We start from the raw sequence: 25,615 nt of genomic DNA on the forward strand, positions 1-25,615 counted from the left end.
ACCAGCTTACCAGCTGAGTGACTGGGCACCTGGTTTGCTTCAGGTGCTGTCTGCCAGCAGTCCACTGCCCAGAGTCTCAGTTTTCCTTATTACAACCATCCTTTGCTTCCTGTTTACACTGGGTAAAGAGACATGGTTTCATGCCTGCACTCTCACATTCCTCAGCTGAGCAGGTTTTCCAAGCCTGCAGGCTATAAGTTTCAGTCTCCCTATGTAGAAAGTGAAGCATGCTGGGATACAGAGTAAGTCCATCCAATACCCAACACTGGAAACCACTTGGGAAGTTACACAGCTGGACAAAATGTCTATATCTTTCTTGCACATTTTACTTGGAGCTATCTTTATGGAGACACTGTGACTATGAATATGCCCAGGTATGTAGAGAGAAAAGGAGGATGAGGCAGAAGTTCCTTTCCTAAAAAAGTGAGGTCTGTACACATTCTAATTTGCATACTCATCCTATTTCATTCCTTCAACCTTCCCTAACACACACCCACTTTAAACTCGAGCTAAAACAAACTACTCTTTATCCAAGAACATTTCATATACCTTTCTAATTTGCAGCTTCTAACCATGTTTCTTTTACTTAAAATGTCTTCCCCACCTTCTTTGATGCTTAAATCACTCACCTTGAGATGTATATCAAATGTTCTGTCACCTGTTAACTTTTGGATTTACCTGTTCCCTCTTCTGGGCTCCTATAAAACCTTGGAAATTTCTCTATAAACAGTCTTAGCACATTCAGTTATAATTTGTTAATTCCTTTTTTTTTTTAACCTTCTCTCTTTCTACTATAAGTATCTGGAGGGCAAAATCTGTTTTGTTCTTATTGGGGCTAAGGATAAAAGTCACATTTAATTGCTAAAATATTGATTCACTTTCATAATTTCCTTACAAGGAAAGGTAAAAATGTCAGAAAAAGAGTAAAAAGAAAATGCAATCACTTTAATTTGGCTGTAAAGCTTCCCTTATCCATTCACTATTATTCACCAGCACTGAGCTCTCACTAGTCACTCAGAGCAAGACTCTCAACACACTACAAAAACCCAGCCAGGCAATAGTTAAAAGAGGGGAGATAACACTACAAGTTACAAATGATAAGTTAATCAAACAATGGAGTATAGTTTAGCCTGTATAATGTTTTATATTATATTATATTATATTATTATATTATATTATATTATATTATATTATATTATATTATATTATACTAGAGGCCCAGTGCACAAAAATTTGTGCACTCGGGGGGGGTGTGGGGGGGTCCCTCAGTCCGGCCTGTGCCCTCTGGCAGTCTGGGACCCCTCGGGGGATGACCACCTGCTGGCTTAGGCCCACTCCCCAGGGGATTGGGCCTAAGATGGCAATCAGACATCCCTCTGGCAGCCCAGCAGCCCTCGGGGGATGTCCACTTGCCAGTGGGGAGCAGGCCTAAACTGCAGTCGGACATCATTAGCGCTGCTGAGGAGCCAGGAGAGGCTCCCACCACCACCGCTGTATTGGCAGCCATCAGCCTGGCTTGTGGCTGAGCAGAGCTCCTCCCATGTGAGAGTGCCCTGACCACCAGAGGGCAGCTCCTGCATTGAGCATCTGCCCCCTGGTGGTCAGTGTGTGTCATAGTGACCAGTCATTCCCAGTCTTTCTGCTGTTAGGGTCAGTTTGCATATTACCCTTTTACTATATAGGACAGAGGCCTGATGCACGGGTGGGGGCCGGCTGGTTTGCCCTGAAGCGTGTCCTGGATCAGGGTGGGGGTCCCGCTTGGTTGCCTGGCCAGCCTTGATGAGGGGATGATGGCTGTTTGCAGCTGATCACACCCCCTTCAGGGTGGGGGTCCCCACTGGGGTGCCTGGCCAGTCTGGGTGAGGAGCTGAGGGCCATTTTCAGGCTGGCGGGTGACTGAAGCTCCCAATCTCTCCTTTTTTTTCTTTCTTATTTTTTATTCTGGGATTTATTTAGCTTCTATAGCTGTCACTGGAGCTGAGAGCTGGCTTTAGCTCTGAGGCTTGGCTCCAGCTCTGAGACCTCGGCTGTTGAAAGCAGGTATCTGGGTTTGTTTGGTTTCTATAATTGAAACACTGTTGTGGCTCCAGCTCTGACGGCTGAAAGCAGGTTTCTGGGGTTTGTTTAGCTTCTATATTTGCAACATTGTTTCTTAGAGTGCAGCTCAGAGGCAGGCAGGGTACCTTGGCTTCCTCCATCACTGCAGCAAGCAAGCCTCCTGTTCGCTTCAGCTGCCTGGCTGCCGGCTGCCATCTTGGTTTTCAGTTAATTTGCATATCGCCCTGATTAGCCAATGGGAAGTGTGTCGGAGGTACAGTTAATTACCATGTTTGTCTGTTATTAGATAGGATTATATCATATCATATCATATCAATAAATATGAATACACATACACAGAGTTCCTTCAAATTTAAACACATTTCTCTGAAGATTAGCAAATTGTTTTGGTGTAGAAATATAACTATTTTATTGTAATACCTTGGTCAACTTAATCACTCTAAGTACCCTCATTTTTAAAACTGAGATCGCTACCTTTTCACACAGGGTTTTTGCTAGTGAATTACATGAAAATATGCAAACTGTAATCAATAAATATAAAATAGATAATCATATAATACTAGAGGCCCAGTGCACGGAATTCATGCATGGGTAGGCTCCCTAGGCCTGGCTGGTGATCAGGGCTGATCGGGGCCTTCTGGCTGCTGGCTGGGGCCTTCCTTCATTCCACGCTGCCCCTGGTGGTCAGCACACGTCATAGCAAGCAATCAAACTCCTGGTCTCCTGTTCAAACCTACGCAGGGACAATTTGCATATTAGCTTTTTATGTATATAGATTACATGATATTATGTTTATATCTTATAATAATGTAATCAATGCCCAAAACTATTATTTCCTATATTCACAACTGTTTTATATGAATAGTGCATAGTATCTGCACAGATTGGAAAATGTTGGTGAGGTTCTGAAATAAGCAAGAATGTCTGCAAAGAGACCATTTGACCATCATATTTGCCAGATGTAGAAGGCTGTAGTGAGATGGATTTTAGAAAATGTATTTTGACATAGTATTGCATAAATGTGATTGTGATTTTTTGATCAGTGAGACTAAGAGATACTTTAAATTGTGTCCATTCATGTTCTTTGCTAGGGTAACTTCCTAACCAAGCATCCCCAAGACTCATCTTTGACCCAGTGCTGAAACCTATGTTACCAGCTCAGCTTTTTCTCCTGAGCTTCAGACCTAAATTTCTGATTGACCACCAACTCTACCCCATGTTCCATGGACATCAAATTCATGTCCTAAAGTGAACCTCCAAACCTACTCTTCTTTTAGATTTCTCCATTTAAATTAATGGAATCACCATCTACTCAGCCAGAAATATTTGAAATATTCTTCTTCACCTATATATACTGCCAGTTATCTTCTTTCATTGATTCTGTATTCTGAACAACTCAACATGTCTTCATCTTCTTTTCATTCCTACTACTTCTACCTTAGTTTAAACACACATACCTATAAGATGAGGCAAAAGTAGGTTTATAGTAATGAGTATACAGATTTTTATTTTTGTATTTATTATTTTTAAATGTTGTATTATTTTCCATATGAACAATTATAAACTTACTTTTACCCTACCCTGTATTTTTTGAGCTATGAAAATTATCATGGCAAATATATAAGATTAAACTCCAGCTCAACTGAATTATTCTGTGTCTAAGAACACTCCTTGTACCTTCATGTGCCTCCACTCCTCTTCATTTGATACAAACTTCTGTTTAAGTCAATCAGTATTCATTTAAAAATCTTTGCATTTTTATCTGCCTCCTCTATTCAGCAATACATTCTACAAAGGGAAGAATATTATCTCATTGATTTTTGTATCCTTAACAATAATCACAATACCTGTGCTTTGTAGGTGTGAGAAAATAATTGTTGAATAAAGAGAACCTAGAAGAAAAGATTCTGAGTAAAAATAAATTTTGATTTTTAAAAATATTAAGTTATTCCACTAGAGTGTAAATAACTTAAAAATTTTGACTGCATATAACTCAGCTCTATATGATTCCCTTTCCTGTGCCATAGTTGTTGTTGTTGTTTTTCATTATTTCAGCTATTTGATTTAGTTAGGCAATTTCCCCCATATTCTTCTACTTTTTACTGTTTCATTCATAAGGAAAATAGAAAAATTAATTTATATTATCCTTTTAATATCTTATGTTATGCCAAAATATTCATATAAAAGATATTCTATATCCCCAGAATTATCTTTTTCTTATTTATTCTTTTATGTTAAGATAATTGGGTCTTAATCAAAGCCAGTCTTGGAAAATGTCCTAAACATAAATAATATTGTGACATAAAAACCAACAACAAAAGAAAAACTAAGATTCTAAGAACTGGATCAGAATACTCATCATCACACATCCCAGATGGAGATCACTTGTTTTCCTAGAGAGTTGGGAGTTGGGTGGTCTTTAAATTAAGAAATGGCTTGGCAAAAGAGAGAACCAAACTGTTGCCAGGAATTAAAAAAAAAGAGTTTGGAAGAATAATGAAGAAAAGTCTTAAAAGAACACACCTAACAGATCCACAAAGTAGTTTGATCGACTGAAAACCAACAAACCAACTGGCCAACCATTCCTTATGCTCAAGCCTACACATGTAGAGGACTGCGCATACACACACACACACACACACACACACACACGCTCACTCTCTCTACTGTTCTTACTTTTATCCAACAAGAGCTATATCAACATCAAATTTCCTTTTTAGCGTTGACTAATAGAAAGGCCTGAGGAAAATTTAATGTTCCAGTTTACTAATTACATTCATGGGTATTTGGGAAATAATTATTCCACCCCCCTTTCAATATTTTAGTTTTCAACTTCCTTCTTAAATTATTTGATTGTGTTTATATATTAACAAAATAAAACAAAACACTAACAGAAATTAGAGTAATACAGTGGCATTTCTCTGTAATAAATAGAGCTTGTTTTTTAATCCTTCACCTAAAATCTCTTCTAGCAAAGGACACTCAAAGAATAAGTACTTGATGCACAAGATATGAGGAATAAAAGAAGGCTTGGTCCAGGAAGTGATGAATATAATCACAAAGGCTATTGCTGTTATTTATTTATTAAGTTGGTATTTATTTTGACTCACAATAAAATACAACTATTATTCATTAAAAATATATATTATTTTAATGGCTAGAACTAGATTCCCTTTAGAGGTAGGAAATGGCTTTGGTAAGTTACATTATTAAGTTCTTGAGTTGGAATAGCTGGTGTTAAAAAAGAAACAGTTAGCCCTAGCTGGTTTTGCTCAGTGAATAGACCATCAGCTCACACATTGAAGAGTCCAGGGTTCAATTCCAGTCAAGGAAACGTACCTCATTTGCAGGTTTGATCAGGCCCTGGTAGGAGCATGCCTGGGAGGCAACCAATCAATATGTCTCTCTCACATTGGTCTCTCTCTCTCTCTCTCTCTCCCTCTCCCTCTTTCTCTCTCCCTCTGCATTCCACTCTCTCTGAAAATCAATGGGGAAATATCCTTGGGTGAGGATTAACAAAAAGAAAAAAAAAGGAAACAGATAAACTACTTTATGCTATTAATAAGAAAAAATAAAACAAGACTTGGGGGTGTGGCAAGAGCAAGATACAGAGAAGAGGAAAGAGGATTATGGAGCAATTCATTAGGGTGTTATTATTCATAAGGTCTTTTAAAAACATGAATATCTGATATTCCATTTGAAGTTTGGGGTGTTATAATGATGTAAACTCCCAAACTCTCTCCCTGATGCCCCCGGTGAGTCTACTTTCACATAAATGCCTTTGCATAAGAGCTATGTTGTTCTTATTGGTTTTCATTTTGTTTTGTTTTGTTGATATTGAGTGGTGAAGATTGAGGGGCTTCTGGGCTTCTGTTGATGCTTGGGTTGAGGTATTGTGAAATAGGATTATAGCAGGAAGAGTATAAACATTATCCATACAATGAACTAATTTAGTCCTACAATAGCTTGGAGCCAGAATAAGCACTAGACCATAAATCTCTGAGGATGATTGCCTAACTCTGGAGAGGACCATTGACTTTTCCTGAGAGCAGAATGGAATTCAATCAACTTAAAGGATGCTGAAGACCCCATTCAGTCTCTAATCACATACATTTTGCCTCACATCCTTTTTAGGATAGGGGGCATCGACTTAAAATATTTGTTTATGATATACATATAAACTTATATGAATAAGTGAGTTTAAAATAATGCAAGAAATGCAATTGATACCATCCAGCCACAGAAGACTTTACATGCAGGTTGTCATGTTCTGAATTTATATCAAATGAGTTGTGATATTTGAAGTGGATGCCAGCACATGAAGGTAAACATAGAAAGGACAGTGACGGTAAGAATGTCTAGGCCTATAATAAACTTGTATATGTCTATCTGGTTTTGTTGAAAATGTCAAGATTGATCTTCACTGCATGTATGGCTCCAATAATTTTATTTAGAGTATTTTAGCTTATGTTTCCCTGGGGAAGAAGAAAGAATAGTAACAGTAATTCTACCTGCCACCAATACATTTATAATATACTTGGTGAGATGAGATTTGAGGACATAAAATACTGTGAATTGCTTTATAGCTTATAGAACATTTTTTTACACATTATCTCATTTAACCTTACAATGATCCAATGAGTTTGGGAAGAAGGTCAGTGTTCATTATTTCCACTTAGAGATAAGACAACCAAGGTGCAGAGAAAAATCTGACTTAAATATGACTACAGAGGCATACTTCATACTGCACACTATCCACACTCCTATGAATAAAATAGAATTTAATTATGTATAGAAAATTATATGCACCCTATGGGTAACAAGCCCAGTTAGACAAACACAACTATTGTAATTTTTAAACAATATTACACTATGATTTTCTGCTAAGAAATTAGCAAGACAGAAATAGCATGGTATGGATAATATAAATATTATATATTTTTAAAATATATAAAACAGCTCCATTGTTTACTAAAAACTTATATAAACCTCTTTGAGTTGTTACCTATATAAACCCCATGTAATATCTTATGTTATTTTTTTTTACTGTACATGCTTTAGAAGCACAAAACTGTAGCGACAAAGCTAACTCAAGAGTGAATTCTTACCTTGCAAATTTCAAGGAACTGCTCACTGGTATATCTCATAGGATGCTCAGTGAAGGTAGCATAAGGCACCTCAGTGGACCATGGATTCCAACGGGATAAGAGAGACTGCTGCTCCAGACTCCCCCAGTAGATCCTAAGGCCTTCTCCTTGTCTCCTACAAAAAAAAGGAGTTTCCCTTTAGATTAGCCATTCCATTAGATTAAAATAAAAATCAAGGGTGGGAAAAGGATATACTATCTCATTCAGCCTTTATATTGTTGCTAAGATAAGTGGCTTAACTATGAAACAGTTGAATTGTTCCAAAAAAATAGAAGAATAAAAGAATGAATTTGCTTCCAAACATGATGAGTTCTATATGGAAATGCCTGGTTGGACAGATGTTAGGGGTGGATATTTGAACACTGACCTCATGACAACATTCTGATGGTAGGAGTTAAAAGAGAAAGAAAGAAGGAAGAGTCAAGGTAGTGGGACAGGAACTGAAACAGTGAAGGTGGGAGATGATTTCAAAGAAAAAAAGAAATGGCAAAGATTTCCACAGAGCCATAAATATAAACAAGAACTGAGAGGAAAACAAAAACAAAAATGGGAACTTCCCAAATATGAAAATATATATGATCTTTGAGAAGCAAAATTTCAGCAATAAACATGTCAAAGCTCACAGGGAGACTGCCCTGCCCTTTTCCATCAAATTCACAGTTCTGGTCCACAGTATGTGGGAGGTAGCCAGTCTCTGGTAGAGCCCAGGCCTGGTCATCTAGTAAATTCAAGTGAAGAGCAAGAAAAAGCCATCTTGGGAGTGGTGGGAAGAAATTTGTGGCAGAGGAGTATGGCCAAAATGATTGACAAATTTGTAAGTTCTGTGGCCTCTACTTTTGCATATGCCCATCAGAATTCATGGTTTATCCTTTTAGGCATCTCTGATTGCAAAGAGATCCCTAGAGGTTAAGCCAAGCTCAGGAGCTTGGCATTCAATAAGCTAAGTTATCTGTAATTCTAAACAGCCCCATGGAATATCACAGAGGTCTTGTTTCTTCTAGAAATTAAATCCTGGGATCTAGAATGAAAAACTGGAGCTTAATTGTGGTCCCTTCACAAAGCTGTGACTTCCTGTATTAAGGATGAATTCCTTTGGGAATGCTATTGTGGTTTCTGAGTATTTATTCATGTAGAGATGTATATAAACACCATCTCACACATAAACATATAGCACCCTTTGTTCAATTGCCTGGTCCTTCAGCTGCTTCTTACAAAAGGAGTTAGAAGAGAGCCTGGCACATTCTGCTGTCTAGTTTTCAGATTTTTGATGATTTGAAAGCTGACACCAATCTTTTCTTATACTTAATTCTTTGCCCAGAAAGAAAAGCAAAGGAAAAGAAAAAAGAAGATGAAGAAGAGAGAAAAAAAAAGAAAAATATTGTACATACCTCTAAAGTTCCCTTCCTAGCCCCTCACCTTCTCAGGTGCTTACTGACTTTTATCATCCCCCTTGTACTTCCCTTCATTTGTTTCCCCTTGCCTGCTAATAAACCCAAAGCTCAATGAATATCCTATACATGCTGGTTAATGGCATATTCTGGCTTGAGTCCATTAAAACAACTTGCACAATGCAATTATTTACTGCTTCATATGTCAATTTATGTACTGGGTGCAATTTTGCTTTTATCCAAAAGGGATGAAAATCTGCCAAGATAGCTTATCTAATAAGTACACTTTATATTCCTTCACTTTAGAGAAACCCCTTAAGCATGAAATTCAAGAGAGAACCTATTTCTAAAAAGACGATCAATTTAAGTTATGGCAATGACCTTTTTCAGAGATGTAGCATAAACATACAAGTTCAGCCAACCTTCTCACCTGAGCTCCAGAGGTGATAGATGGAAAGATAAATCTAGAACTAAATAGTCTCTTCAAAGGTAAAACTAAGGTGTTACTTCTCAGAAAAGCCTTGAGTACCAGAGTACTATGAAAATCTATCATCTCCTCCTCTGTCAAATGTCAGTAGGGCAATTGTGGAGAATATGATGTCTTTATGATCAGGAATGCTTTATTAAAGAATTTTTTTGTGCTTACTAAGAGGAAAGTCATGTAAGGTAGTGTAAAAAGTTCAGTGAACAGGATGACAGGTAGTCCAGTGTTAGAGTCTTGGTCTTGACACTTAATGCTGTGTAACCATGGGAAAGCTTATTTCTTTTTCTGAATCTGTTTCCCCATATGTTCTTTAGAGTATCTCCATATGGTGAAATTCCAAGGCTTCACTAACTCTGGGTGAATGATGTAGACAGCTATGGTCATGATGCTACTAGCATTCACAAAGTCAAGGATTTGGAATGCATAAGAAGCCTCTGAGTTATGGCTTCTTTGATTTAGAGGCATCAAATTAGCCCTCCTTTCCCCAGCAGAACATATCCTCTACTGCAAAGACTACACCAAGTGTTGTCCCATGACTTCTAGGGAACTTTAGCATCTACCACGTTATTTCACAAACATGTAAAAACAGCAATCAGCCAGTATAGAGGAATAGTAGTTTAAGGCTTATACACTACAGGATGTCAGAACTAGAAAGGCTCTTGGAAGCTATAACCCAGTCTCTTGTTTCTGTAGATGGGAAAACTGAGACTCAGAAAGGACCAGGGCTTTTCCCAATGCATCACTATACACGGGCCTGAGTTGGTGAGAGCCATAGTTTCCTAAAACCTTGTTTAGGGGTATTTTCACCATTCTGGGCTATAGTTACAAAATACATTCCAAGTTAAAGTTCTGCCATTACACAACATAGCCTTGTTTCCAATTAGACACAGAGTTAGAAGAATTGCCCTAAGGAGCCTGCCATCTTTTGTGGGCAAAAAGCCTGCCCAGGAATTCTAGTTAAAGGTCAGGAAGAAAACTTCTATCTCAAGTGGAACTGTAGATTTTTATATATACTCAATATTAGCAATTCTGAGATTGTAGGAAAACAAAGTATTACTAGAAATAAAAGGGGAATTATTAAAATTTTATGCCATCAGGGTAAGAAGACTGTGTATCTCTCACTGAGCTATTATGACTGAATTTTCAAAGTTGGGGTACAATCCCAGGTATAGAATGTGTCAAAATTTAAGCAAAGAAAGATTTGGTAGCTTTCTTCTCAAAATCATACTCTGAGTATAAACCATGGATTTCACTAGCTCTTTGTCTTTGAGCATTTCACACCAACTCTCTGATCTTTAGATAGCAGTAATTTCATAAGAAGGAAGAGGATAACTAATAAAAAAATGTTTTTATTCTATAAGGCACTGTCCAACTAGCAAATATTGAGTGGTAGTATCCTATATAATAAAAGGCTAACATGCAAATCTACCGAACAGCAGAATGATCGATCTCTAGGTTGTGCAATGACCACCAGTGGGCAGACGCTCAACGCATGTGCTGCCCTGTGGTGGTCAGTGTGCTCCCACAGGGGGAGGGCCTCTCAGCCAGAAGTCCTGAGCCAGGCTCATGGCTGGAGAGCACAGCAGTGGTGGCAGGAGCCTCTCCCGCCTCCGCTGTAGCACTAAGGATGTCCGACTGCCGGCTTAGGCCTGCTCTCCAGAAGGAGCAGGCCTAAGCCATCAGTTGAACATCCCCCAAGGGCTCCTGTACTGCAAGAGGGTACAATCCAGGCTGAGGGACACACCCAAGTGCACAATTTTGTGCACTGGGCCTCTAGTGTATTATAATGCATATTGTGTACTGTGAGAGACTTCATATTTTTTTTAAATTTATTTAACCCTCATAGCAATTTTTTAAAACTTCTTTTGTGGAAATAGATGAAGTTAATAGGAAATAAGATAAAGACTTTAACCAGGTGTCATCAGATCACCGAGTCAAGAACTACTAGTGGAATAAAATAAAAAGGGGGAAGAGAAACAGCATCATCCTTATGTTACTGGTCCAAAGCTCATGTACGCCATGCTTCAAAGCCTAAACTCAAAATGTCAGAGTTTGGAGTAAGAAAAGGCTTATTGATTGAGACAGCATCAATCGAGAAAATGGGAGACTTAGTGGTTTCTCAAATCCATCTTAAGAAAGTACAGAGTTCAGGCTTCTTTTATGTCAAGGGAAAGGCAAATGGAAGGGGAAAGAGGTGATTGATGACCGCAGATATCTGGGCTCCAGCAGGGGTTCAAGAAAGATTGTGCTTAGTTTGTTGACCCTGGTTGGTGTAAGTGTGGTCAAGAGGTACCTGCAAATCTTTGATAAACAATACGTATTTCCTTTATCTCCTTGGGAGAAGCACTTTCTGGTAAGGGGTTATTTTTATAAAACTCAAGCTGCAAGCACAGTTTCTCCAATGATTATCAGGTCTATATGCAAGAAGTTATTTACCTGAAGGCCATGGGAGCAAAGCAGGTTTGAACAAGATGGAGTCAGAGAGGTTGAGCATTTCACTCTCTTACAATTATAACCTATTTGTTCCCACTTTCTAAACTCAAGAAAACCAGCTGTATTGGGCCTCCATTCCCACTTCTTACTCTTCATTTTTAGTAAACATCAAAATCTCATAGGATGGTATAGAAGTAGAGGAAGGGGTCTATAAAGACAAATCAGAACTTGATGGAAGAAGGGGGTTTATGATAGATATTTTTAGTATCCTAGGCTGCTGATGCGTTTGGAACAGCCTAGGGACATGGAGAGAATGTAAACATATTCTGAAAATCTTATTGTATGACTCTGTGCCAACATCTTTTGGGTTCTTGTCATGAACAAGTTGGAAGGTCCCTCAGAAGTGTGTTTCCAATTCTTTCATTTTATAGATATATAAACTGAAGACCAGAATTTTCACAGATCAGAGTTCTTCCTTTAGTCACATTAATTAAATATTCTACTTAGTGACTAAAACTCAGAATTCTACTCAAATACAATTGTTGGCAGGGTGGAAGGCCTAAGCAATTACACTTTAAATCAGGGGTCCTCAAACTACTGCCCGCGGGCCACATGCAAATACAAATATTGTATTTGTTCCCGTTTTGTTTTTTTACTTCAAAATAAGACATGTGCAGTGTGCATAGGAATTTGTTCATAGTTTTTTTTTAAAAAACTATAGTCCGTCCCTCCAACAGTCTGAGGGACAGTGAACTGGCCCCCTGTTTAAAAAGTTTGAGGACCCCTGCTTTAAATCATCATAACATCCTAAAGACAATTTGCCTTTTTCACCAAAAATAAATAAATACAGAAAGAAAGGAAGAAAGGAAGAAAGAAAGAAAGAAAGAAAGAAAGAAAGAAAGAAAGAAAGAAAGAAAGAAAGGAAGGAAGGAAGGAAGGAAGGAAGGAAGGAAGGAAGGAAGGAAGAAAGAAAGAAAGAAAGAAAGAAAGAAAGAAAGAAAGAAAGAAAGAAAGAAAGGGGAAAGGCATGTTGTAAAGATAAGGTTTACACAGAAGAAACTATCATAGAAGTGCTGAAGAACCAATCATGAAAAATAAATGCAGTTTAACAACAGAGAGAGGAGCTGCAAGTTGAACAGAGGTGCGATTTTCTTCAATAACAAGCTTTGTAATACAAGAAAGTATTTCTATCAGGAAAGACTCCTCTCCTTGAAGAATTTTTTAGCCAAGCTAGAAAAATCTGACAGCTAGTCACCAGTCTGGGTTAATTTGCTCATTCCACACATTCTTCTTTCTTTGGAGAGAAGCCACACATCCTTTCTCATAGCACAATATAGCCAACTTCCTTCCCTTTGACTTTCTACTCTCTGTCCCTCTTGGCCTTCACAGATACTGGGCTGAAGTATTAAACTACCCATTAGAAGAATTGAATGAAGAGTCCAGGCTCCCCAGGAGGAAAAATGGCAGCTTCCATTATTACCTCAGTCAGCTGCCCCCTCCTTTCTACACATCACAAATCTCAAAGCTCCACCACAGAATTAAAAACATAGCTCAAGGCTCCAAAACAAGATTTATGAGGAAGCACAGACATTAACTCTTGCTCTAAATGCAGGGCGTGTGCTTGTAAGTATGGGTGAGCAAACAGAGGGAGGCGGTGCAGGAGGAGGGAGGGCAGGGAAGGGGAGACAGCAGTTCAGAACAACACAATATATTTTCTTAATGTCTCCTTTCAGGCTGTATTGTTGAAAGGTGGGCCTTCTAGGCCCATGAAATGTTAGTCCCTTGCTTATTTAATCTGTACAAAAGGGGGGACTGAGTTGGCACCCTGGAAGGGATTCAATGCTCCTTTGCTCATTGAATGACCTCAGACAAAATATTTTCCATGACAGGAACCCAAAAGACGCTGGCACAGAGTCAGACAATAAGATTTGCAGAATGTGTTTACATTCTCTCCATGTCCCCAGGCTGTTCCAAACCCATCGGCAGGTGCTGCCTTTATCTGTTCTCTTTGCTCACCTGGCTCCCACCCAGAAGTTTCCAGGGCCTTGGGCTCAGTGAGATTAACTGTTTACTGACATGAGTAACCAAGAAATTCTATGGGTATATTACTTGAGGGAGAGGTAAGTGATAAAGTAAACCTAGATCATCAGTGTCCATAAAGAGAAAATCCAGGGGCATTTGGTACCATGGTAAGAATCTTGAGTAACAGTGAGGAGATGTGAGTTCAATGGCTATATCTGCTACTAGCTTGATGGATAATTTGAACCATTTACTTATATCTGGGTTCTTATAGTCCATCAGTAAAATCAGGTAGTTGAACTAGATCACCTCTAAGGTCCTTGTATGTCCCAATAAATTAATGTCTCTGGTGAAAGACCAAAATAATGTTTTATTATACTGGTTATATCTAAAGCCTTAGGATAACTTAATGAATATGGGAAATTCTCAGAGGGTGGCTGACTTTATTATTTTCTCTAAAAGAATAAATAACTTAAACTGAAGAATGAAAGACCTAGGATTAAGCCAAAAGCAGAATACATAAAAAATGGGGGTGAAAAATTAAGAAAAGGATTACAGAAAAGGGTATGGAATCACCTAATCTAAAACAGATGCTTATCTTCTTGGAAAACTTCAGTTGTGCTTGTCCTAGAAGTAAGTGGTCATATTTCGGGCTGAGGTAAAGACTAAGACCCAAACCAAAGATACAATCTAAGATTTTGTGATTCACAGTGTTAGGATATGTGTGTGTGTGTGTGTGTGTGTGTGTGCGTGTGTGTGTGTGTGTGCGCACAGCAAATACTTAGACTAAAATATGGCTCTTATACTACTAGGTACACAGTAATCACTTAATGAATCCTTCTTTTATGACAGCGAATGAATAAATAAATTCACAGAATAAGTTAGAATGCCTGTGAGATTGGATGCCACATTATTTCATTCTTAAAATGTTACATGTTATGGTAGTAAGATCCTTGAACTGCAAGTTCAAAAATGAAAGTTGGATCTAATCCTAGCATTGATACTAACTTTCTGTGTGGCTTACAGCTAGGCATAGCATCTCTAGGATTTAATTTCTTTTTGCTATGGTCTAAATGTTGTGTACCCCAACATTTATGTGCTGAAATCTCAATGCCCCAGGTGATGGAATTAGGAAGTGAAGCTTTTGGGAGGTGATTTGGTTATGAGGGCAGAGTCCTCATGATGAAATTAGTGTATTTATAAAAGAGACTCCAGCCCTGGTCTATGTGGTTCAGTTGGTAGGAGCAGCAGCACCCTGTACACTGAAGGGTCATAGGTTTGATTCCTGGTCAGGGCACATACCCAGGTTGCGGGCTTGATCCGTGATCAGGATGTGGATGAGAGGCAACCTCTAGATATTTCTCTCTCACATTGATGTTTCTCTCTTTCCCTCTCCCTTCCTCTCTCTGTGAAATCAATGAAAACATATCCTCCAGCGAGGATTAAAAATAATAAAAATAAAATGAATAAATAAACAGAAGAGACTCCAGAGACCATCACCCCTTTTACTATGTGAGGACACAGCAAGAAGGTGCCATATGTGAACCAGAAATCAGGTCCTCACTAGACACTGAATCTGTCAGCACCTTGATCCTGGACTTCACAGAGTCTCCGGAACTGTAAGAAATAAATTTCTGTTGCTTATAAGCTACTAGGTCTCTAGTATTTTGTTATAGCAGCCCAAATAGACTAGGACACCCTTTTTATAAAATAATGGAGGCATTGGATTAATTATTCTCTAAAAGACACCCCAACTAGGCACAAATCTAACACTTATGACTCATCACAGCCAAGGAAATATTCTTGACTGCTAAATGCATTAGTTCTTACATCAGCTGCTTTTTTCCTCACCATCATTCTGTGATTGCTTGCTGCTATCAATATTCAATTACAACACTCCAGTAGCTCTTCCTCTCATTTGTTTTTTCTCTGAATTCTTATTGACAGGGAGAGTAGGAATAAGTTACTCTTGGAATCATAGGAAAATAATTAAACAACAATAACAACAAACCCTCTTGCTCATACCCTTTCCTGTAAGAGAAATGTATCCATTTTATAGAAAAAGCTTTGGTTGCACAGATGCTATTTAAATGAAGAGCTAATCCAATGAGGTTGACAGTAAACAATTTTTAGATAAAAGAGAAGAATCTCTATGGTTCTTTTAGTTTGAAGGATGTAAATGCTCATATTTTAGAAGATTCATTTGGAACTACACATTTGAAACTACACCTGTCAAAGTGAAACAACCATGATCCCAAGATGAAAAATAATAACCTTATCTCCACTCATGGGGATGACATAAAATTATGTCAGCCTTAGAGTCATACTCCAGTAGACTGGTATTGTCAAATTCTGTACAAGAAGCCTCATATTCTCATCCCCCTTCAAACCTTTCAGCATGTAACTCCCAGTTATGTGTAACAATTGCTCTGAGTAGCAACATTATCAGCAAATATTTCTTAGCATTCCTTCATGAAGTCTAGAGAAATTTCTCTGGATAAACTTGTAATGAGGATTCACAGGCAGAAACAACCCCTTAAAGTTGAGGATATCAAAGAAGGCTTCATTCATTCAATACATGTTTATTTGTACCAAGTATCTTGCATAGAAGACAGAAGAAATCATGAGAACAAAGACCTAGCTGGGGAAAGGGAGGGGAGAGACAGAGAAAATGTATTGTATGTGCCATGATTTATATTTTTATGATGATCTTATTCATTCTCAGTTGGGCTACATGTGAGTAGACAGGGTGATGGGAGGTAGGTCAGAAGAAAGCTATAGAACTTGGTGGGGGTTTGGGTTGTTTGGGTAGTGCAGAAAAAGGTCTAGAGCAGCCTACTCCTAACATGGAACCTAGTGAAAAGTCACTGGGAAATCAGTGGGGAGAAGTTTAATTACCTAAGGAAATTAGTTTCTGACTGCCATACTCAAAACTAGAGAGATAAGGGGAACTGTGCGTAGAGGTAAGTAGAGCATATGGCTAAGGCAGATGCCCCCCTTGATTCCCAGGCCATAAATGGGCTGAATTTTGACCATGTGTGGGCTTCCAACTAGGTGTGATGAAGAAGCCTAGAGGCAAACAAAAAAGAGGATAATATCAAAAGTTGGGTGCAGTGATGATGACAGCAAAAGAAAGGGGAAAGAGAAACTTTAAGTGGAATATATACTTCACCTTCAACAGATTCAAAATGTAGCTGCTATTTAAATTATCAGCCTTTCTAATCTTATAGCACCTCCATTTTCTCTTCTGTTAAATAAAACTAGTGACATTGTCTTAAAAGGGCATTATAAGGGTTAAGGAAAATTTAAAATGTAAAGTCTCTAACAGTGTCTGATAAATAGTAGATACTTTATATTTTTCTAGTTGGACAGTGCCTTACAGCACACAAAACATTTCTCATCCATAGGCCCATTGTTACTCATAAAATTGTTGTTTTCATGAAAATTAGAAAGGTGGTATGAAATGCCCATAGACAGAGAGCTAGTGAAAGCCAGGGTTTATACCTAGATATTTCTGGTCCAGAGGTAGGACTCTGACCTAGTTCTCCTAGTCCAAAGCCTTGAGTGCTATTCAGACAATATGAATGCATAGGAGACCTGAGGGCTGGCTAACAAAGGGGGCATTTAGCGGCATTGCTGGTGGAGGTTGCTCAGAGTAGAGATCTGGAGCAGGACTGTGTCTGCAATGATGGGAGAGAAAGGAGAGATCGAGCACCAGTTTTCCTCCTTACAAATATCAAAGAAAATCTGGCAACAGGAAAAAGTTGTCTCAAGGAAAGTAACATTATGCCTACTGCTCTATGCCAGTTCACTTACACTAGCACTAAACCTGTGTGGAAATCATAAAATAGATTAAAAGAAATACACTAGGACATTAGTACTATTGATACAATAAGATTACTTTTGTTGTAAACATTCTTGCATTCTGTAATAAGCATGTCTTATTTTTACATGGAAATGATAAACTGCATATTTAAGATATTATAATCCATCATAATCAGAGCAAAGACTAATTTGTACCAAGCAGTGTGCTAAGACCTCCACATTTGTTATCTCCTGACTTTACCATAAACACACAAGGTAGATTTATAGTCTCTGTTTTATAGATGAGGAAACCACGGTCAGAAGCCAAGAAGTAGTAAGTGGTGAAGCTGGGATTAAGATTTAGGTCTCCCTGGTCCACAGCCCCTCCTAATTCCATCAACCCTATGGATGGACAGGACAAGGAAGAAAAGGAACCAACCACTTATTTATATCAACCACTTATTTGTTTCCCAGTGAGTCTATGTAGACACAACAATTCTAGAGATCACATTTGTATTTTAGTCTCTCTCTTCACCTGAACTAATCTACCCTCTGCCTTTCTCCATAGTGCTGATCCAAGAGATCAGAAACTTACAGGGGCTTCCGGTTGCTTATAAAACTCAGAAACTTTCCTGGCCTGACATTCTAGGCTTTTCATGTGCAGTTCAGGCATTCACTTCCAATATTCAAAACCATGACTCCTCAGGGCTCCAAACAAACAACTCTATTTGCTGAGCCTGTCTGACAGCATTAGTGATAATTTCCCCAAGAAATAATTCTGTATACTTGTTTTATATCACCAAATGAACAGTGAGTTGTTCACAAATAGGGTTCACGTCTAAGTGATATGAATTTCCCCCACAATATCTATCTTGTGGTACATGGTCAAACAGTTTTCCCAGGGTCTTTACTATGAAAAATATAGTCAAAACAAAACAAATCAATCTAGTCCTTAGACCAGATTGATCCGGCTGCTGTGTTTGTTTATCATTAGTCTACATTTCTGAATTGCACTGTTTACAACTGAGCTCTTAAAATGTTTGTTTAAGGGGGATGGGGAATCCTTGATCAATTTTGAGGTGTACATGAGATTTTTAGAGAAACACCCAGGACAGTGGAGCTGTACTTTTGCTTGCAGGATGTCTGCAATTCTGCTCTGAAAGCATTGTGCTGAAGATGTTGGCCTAACAGGTCTACATCAGGGCCCTTCAGTGCCAAGAGGCTGCTACGTGTAGAGAGGAGAGGGAGCTCTTGCAAAGCTACCAGGGAAAATGCCACACTACAAAGGAAACAATTTTGAGACAACTCCCTCTATTATCAATTAGGATATTTGGCAAACCATATTGGCCTAGAATTTGTGAAAGTTTGCATGTCCTCTCTTAAAAGGAAGTTACTTTTAAGCACTCCAAATAGCCAAGTTTCAACAGGCACAGAGTAACTGAGTTAAAAAAAAAAAAAAAGAAAGAGAAAAAAAGCTTCTGAGAAAAACATTTTTCTGAATCTCATCTCTTTCTATTTCTTCTAAAGGGAGAATGAGAATAGAAGATCTGGAATACATACATGGGCAATCAGAGAGACCAGTTACCACAAACGTTTGTCCTAACTCTCTATGGACCGTTGGTAAACAGCCTGAACTGTCCAGGAAGGCAAAGGACATAGAGGGCTCTCTGATTGACAGAGCAAGAACCCAGCTATTTTCTCCTAATACTCCCTTTGGGTCATGCTCCTAAGACTATGATCATTTTGCTTTCTCTACTTTGGAAAAATTTTAAATGAAAAAATTTCAAAAGATAAAACATGATGCACATTTTTTCTCTTTATGTTTTATGAAAGCATTTTCTGGGGAAATTTATTTACATATTTCATATAATACATTATGTGGACAAGCAGAAATTTCCATCTAACTTCCACACACAGATGTAGTCTACAAACTAACATAATTTTCCCTCTTGGCCAAAATCTGTGTGGCCATTCAGTGTTCAGCAAGGTTGCATGTTCAGTGATCCTCTCCATCTCTGCCCAAAGTGGTTATATTCTACCTATCACAAGTAAAATTCAAACAAAAACCATGTTATTTTTTCGGGCACTTGGATATAATGAAAGAAGCAATAGAGTTTAGAGGATGCAGACCTGGGTTCAAACCTCAGTGCCTTTATTTACTACATGATCTTGGGGAAGGCACTTTAACCCTCATAGTCTGTTTCCTCATTTGCAAAATGGAGGTAAGGATGCCTAATTAGAGGAACTATTGTAGGACTGTATGCAGAATGGCTGGTGCCTGTCATCAGAGGTTTAAAGCAGAGCTCTGAAAAGTAAATCAGAAGAGAAGAAATTTCTGAATTCTCTTGCATTCCTGCTAGTTTCTTTTGCATTCACCCAAAACTGCCAAATCCTAAATTTGGTGGATTGGTGAGGAGGTGGGGGAAATAAAGAAAGAAGATGGTGTGAAATACTAAACTATGTACAAAGTTAAGATATTTCAAACATTTCCTGAAATGCCACTGATTTACCTACATTCCACAGTATGTTTACATTGGGGTAAGTGAACTAGAATTTACTTGGGGATATTTTGATTTATCTTCGTGTTGGAATAATACTGTTTTGCATACATGAGCTTGGACTTTTATGATTATGTTTTTACTTAAGATTTGCTTCTACTGCAGAGCTTTCTATTTCCACAGAGGTCCAGAGCAACAGTACAGATAGAGAGACCTTGGATCCTCCCTTATTTCTCAGTCCTGGCGCTCAGTTCCTTTGTGGGGCAGCTTTGTATACATAAGTGAGAAAAAGCAGCCCACATCTGCAAGTTCCATCCACAGGTCCACTCTCCAAATGGCAACTTCTTAGTCACCCTTCAGGCCTAAGTGCATGTCCATTGGCAGCATGGCATGCTATTGGAAGGACAGGCTCTGAAAGCAAAAGCAAGGCCATTTGGACAGAGAAGTCTAGGGTCTCAGGTACCCAGAGGATGGGCTAGAACAGTGCAAAACTTTATGTGTATTTGAATTACCTGGGGATGTTATTTAAAATCAGATTCTGATTCAGTTGGTGGAGTGGGTCCTGTGGTTCTGGACTCTGTACTTCTAACAAGCAATCAGATGAGTCTGCCACTGGTCCTATTAACAAGTAGCCTGGAAAGGGGCATGGGCTGTTGTTGGGCACATGTCTTGGCCTTGAGAGATCCTCACCCTGTGGGGATGGACACAGTTAGATAAGGATCAAAGCAGGGTTGTCTTGGTTGCTGAGTGGGTCTAGGAGAGGGGTCTTGGTTGCTGAGTGGAAGGCACAATCGTTTGTACCTGCTGCAAGGTAGGAAGCTAGAAAAAGAGGGTTCTATCAGGACAATGAAAGGAAAAAATCCAAAGCATTCAATTCAAACAGCTTTCCTATTATATGGTTGAATTACTAAAAAGCAGTTCCCAATAAAATCTATTTTTTATTAAGAAAATACAGGTTGTTAGTTTGATTAAAATTATTCAAATGTTTGCAGGGATAATTTTTTATCATAGAATATGTCTTTCTATTTAGTTCTCTCTCTTTATTTAAACAACAATAAACACCTAGTTTCTTCAAACATTCCTCATTGGACTAGGTTAAAGCCCCTGACAAGCCAGGTTATCCCCTTCTGAATATGTTCCAGTTTTCCAGTGTCCACATTGGAAATGAAAACAACACTCCAGAAGTGATCCAATCACTGTGGAGTATGCCGTGTAAACACCCTCCTTCCTTCCAGAGGCTGCATATCTGCTAATTTACCCCAAAACACTAGATCAGTGATGGCGAACCTATGACACGCGTGTCAGAGGTGACACGCGAACTCATTTTTTTGGTTTATTTTTCTTTGTTAAATGGAATTTAAATATATAAAATAAATATCAAAAATATAAGTCTTTGTTTTACTGTGGTTGAAAATATCAAAAAAATTCTATATGTGACACGGCACCAGAGTTACGTTAGGGTTTTTCAAAATGCTGACACGCCAAGCTCAAAAGGTTCGCCATCACTGCACTAGATGTATTGATGACTTATCACACTGCTGACTCACCTGGAGTTTACGTGCATATACAGTTTCTAATTTGTACTAGTAAGTCTTTTTCACTCCTCTCACTGCTTGAATACATTGTGAGGAGTTAATTTTCCAATTGACTTTTGAAGAGAGTAGACATGAAAAATGTAGTTCAGTGTTAAATTCCACCTTTGGCACCTGATCTTTCATAAAGAAGCGTTTGATCAGAAACTAGAAGGCAGGAGAAAAAAAAACCCACACCCTCCTGATGCCTTCTTTAGGCTAAATGCTCAAGGCAAAAGCAATTAAATGTGTTATATCCTGGTAAGACAGGCATTAAATTACCAGCTCATCATAAAATGTATTCATTTTAGAAATAGTTTCTGAGTCAAGGGAGGGAGAGCCCAAGCATATAATAAATAAATGAATGGATAGATAGATGATAGATAGAGAGATAGATAGATAATCCCCTATCCTGGCCAAAGCTTAAGAAATTGCTTGTGCAAAAAAAATCATCTAAAAATAAAACCAAATGAATTATCTTTCCACAACATAATTAAGAGATGGCAGAACACTTCTGTGTCTGGCAAAATTAATTCTATTTGCATTATAAGATTATCCAAAAGGCTGTAAAAGCTAGATTTTGAACATGGTCTTTAATCAATCCTGTACCATGCTTAGTACAGCCGTGTGCACCCTTGAGAACTTTTGATCATTATAATTAAAATTTGCACTTATATACAATCCTCTGAAGATGCTTCGGGTACAACTTCAGTCTCCTACCATATCACCATACATTTCTATAGAGAGTGAGAAGAAACAAGTCAGAATATCAAAGTAGCTTCTTCATAATTATTTAAAGGTCAAGGAGACCACGTTGGCCTTTTTTGCAATCTGAGTGTGCCCAAAAGAGTTTATGTTAACTAAGTACTGCATACTAAACAAAATGAGTTATCATTTTAAGCCACAGGGACAATGTAGTTTTAAAGATGTAAAGTATTGAACTCTATCTTAGCAACAATATTAAGCATTTAATAAATGTGTGCTCAATGGAATTATGCTCAAAAAACTACTCCAGGCAACATTCATCTGAGATAAGGAAACTCCTCTGTATTTCACATTCTACCAGAAAAGAATAAGTGTTCAAAAAAAGTGCTAGGAGAAAACCACGAAAAGAGAAGCTATAATTACAGAGAGGGAAACTCCATTACTGACTCAAGGATCAGTGAATCCTGAAAGAAGTGGCAATTGGAACATAAAAGTATAATAAGAAGTGCACATACAAAGATGAAAAGTAAGGTTACTCCAAATAGAAGGACATAATACAAAGGCATGCATCATGAGAGTGGGAAAGTATTGGAGTGCCTCTATCTCTCATCCTAAATGAGGTAGATACTGAGTATTGTCCTTGAGTTCAAAGTCTTTAACTAGTTCCTTTCCACTCTAGAATGAGGAAGAAATTACCCCCCCCTCTGTGTGTGTGTGTGTGTGTGTGTGTGTGTGTTGAGTAATTGGAGGTGGCCTAGAAAAGGGAGCATTCATATCTTCATGGAAGCACACAGTTTGCATATAGCAAATTCTCTCTGATAATTTATGGCCTGGTATGATAAGAAATGTAGCTGCTATTTATTAATAGACACTTTGTATTTATTATCTACATATCTACATCTTATAGCAAGCTTCCAAAGCAGATATTATTTTCTATTTTTATGAAGAAATGGAAACCAAACTATTCCAAGAGCCTACTTAACAATAGTGAAGTATTCTCTTTGGTTTGCTTGACCTCAAGGCTTATATATTTCTTCCTGTGATACACAGTCCACTCTCATGTCTCCAAAGGGTTTAGAGGCTGGTAGTATGTTTTTTCTTACAAAAATCCTTACAAAAGTCTTGTAGGGAACAGAGTATTTCAGTCATGGTAACTTAACATTCCAGTTCTGCCTTTGTTTATTCTCTTACCCCATGAAGCAAAGTGGGCTCCAAGAACACATTTTACTATCATACATGGTGATATTATGCCATCAATATGATCATTACACAATTTAGAACTGGTTCTAAGAAAGAACTTGGTTTTTCTTTTTCTTTTTCCCCCTCACCTATAGCATCTTACATATCACTGCAGAGGTAACACAGTATCTAGATACTGGATTTCAAGTCTGCTTTACTTTGTTCATTGTCTAGAAACCTAAACTCCAGTCTTCAAAACCAGCAGTCAGTCCCCAGGCACAGAATCATCTAGTAGGAAGGTTAAACTGATAAAGAGACATGTATTAGATGTTCAGCCACCTTTTTATTCTTATAACTTCATGCTGTAGTTCCATAAAAAATTATAAAGAACTGTACAGAAACTGCTGAATGTTTCTGTGTGACTTAAGCCTACTACACAAGGAAAAAGTCAGCAAAAAGGCTGACTTCTGCAATAAGTAGATTGGGGTCAAGTAATAGAAGATATTGAAAACTAGGCTAAAGAGTTTATCCTTATCCTATAAGGCATTATCCTATAAACAATTGGGGGCTGAGGAAAACTTTAAATAAGAGGAGAAATATGGACTTGTCTACAGCTTTGAAATAAGAAGCTTAAGTAGGCAGAACTTGAAGGGCAGGATGGATTTTTGAGAGTATAAAATAAGGGAGACTAGTGAAGAGCCTCTATATCAGCGGTTCTCAACCTGTGGGTCTCGACCCCTTTGGGGGTCGAACGACCCTTTCACAGGGGTCACCTAAGACCATCAGAAAACACATATATGATTACATATTGTTTTTGTGATTAATCACTATGCTTTAATTATGTTCAATTTGTAACAATGAAATTGGGGGTCACCACAACATGAGGAATTGTATTAAAGGGTCGCGGCATTAGGAAGGTTGAGAACCACTGCTCTATATAGAGAATGAGGTAGACTTCAGAGTCAAAGACAATAAGACCTTGGCCTCAAGTTGTAAACATCCTGAAAAACTGTTTAGTAAATCCTTCTCTCACCTATTCTATGGTCCTTAGGTTTGTATCCTCAGTGAGCAAGAAGGCTGCAATTCCCTTAACCAGAGCAGTCAGTACAGGCCTGGGAGGGAAATGAGCTTTTCCTGAACTTGCTGAGTTTGAGGAGTCTGAGGCATAGCAAACCATCCAGGATGTTTCTTTGTTCCTCTTCCTGCCATATTTTTCCCCACTTCCCCTCTAGCAAACACTCTCCAGGAGTGAACGAACTCTTTAATTATCCATACCCCAGATCAGGAGGCCCTCAACTTTAAGAGGGGAAAGAAAGAAGAAAGTGGTTGGTTCCCACAGGCTCGTTGCCTCCAGTGCCCTTTGCAGTGTGTGAAGGTGGAGATGGAAGGGGAGGGCCTCCCATCCAAACAGACAAGGCCTCCAACTCTGTAGACACTGAGAGCCAAGCAAAGAACACTGCCAGAGGAGGCCCATGTCCCCTCATTTATAACCTGGGGAATAACAAAACAGATAGGGGTATGTGGGAACTATGCCAGAGTTGCCAAATAGCCAAGGCTAATTAGAGTGTGGAGGTCTTGTTGATAGTACACCGGATGGCCAAGGCCACTCTGAACATGAGAATTTTACTCAGGGTGTACACAGCTGCAAGGCCAGAGCAATCTCAGGTTACACTGTGGCCTTCTATAACCCAAATATCATGTCACTGTTGGTTAGAGTCCTCTTTTGTCTAAGTGTTATAATACATGTTGTTAACCAGCCGGTATACTGGAGACAGGAGAGAGGCTGGGGAAAAAAGGCAGGCTCAGAGGATGTAGCTACAATGTGTACAGGAAAGGCTGGAGAGGTTGGGGAAGCTGCTGAGGCAGAGAGTTCAGGTGCTGCTACTATGTGAGGTGGTGAGTCTAGGGCAGCGTGTGGCTGCACAGATAATAGCTGTGGGTACAGAGGCTAATGCTGCTTTTGTGGGAAAGATGTATTTGTTCACCAGCTAGTGTGTGGCTGCCTGTATAAAACTTTGCTGTGAAGAACTGTTTTGTCTGATGGCTTTATGGCCACTGGCTGCTACAATAAAGACTCATTCTTATACACCTATGCTCATGGCTTCTTCGTCTAAGACCGAGCGTCCAAGAAGGTCCAGCCCTTGCAGAGAGGCTCTGACCCAACAGTTAGTGTAGCAAGCAGGGTTCAAGAAGGAACCTACCCTGACCCTTGGCATAGTCGAGCAGAATTCAGAAGGATATACAGACTCAGAGCAACAGTGCTCTTATTCTGACAGGGTGGTATTGAATCTCTCCTCAAAATCTGACTTTAAGTCTCTAACGTTAAGGA

General features: G+C 38.7%; 1 protein-coding gene across 1 annotated transcript in view; it reads right to left on the reverse strand.

Annotated features, from left to right (window-relative positions):
• Positions 1-25,615, reverse strand: part of TPRG1 (tumor protein p63 regulated 1) — a 146,333-nt gene that overhangs the window by 5,122 nt on the left and 115,596 nt on the right. Inside the window, exon 5 of the mRNA XM_070403600.1 lies at positions 7,167-7,320. Coding sequence (XP_070259701.1) covers positions 7,167-7,320 — 154 coding nt within the window. The remainder of the gene's footprint in view (positions 1-7,166; positions 7,321-25,615) is intronic.

Source organism: Myotis yumanensis, unplaced genomic scaffold (genome assembly GCF_028538775.1).
Source record: "Myotis yumanensis isolate MYYU_CA2020_CCGP unplaced genomic scaffold, mMyoYum1.0.hap1 SCAF_2, whole genome shotgun sequence".
Classification (NCBI taxonomy): Eukaryota; Metazoa; Chordata; class Mammalia; order Chiroptera; family Vespertilionidae; genus Myotis; species Myotis yumanensis.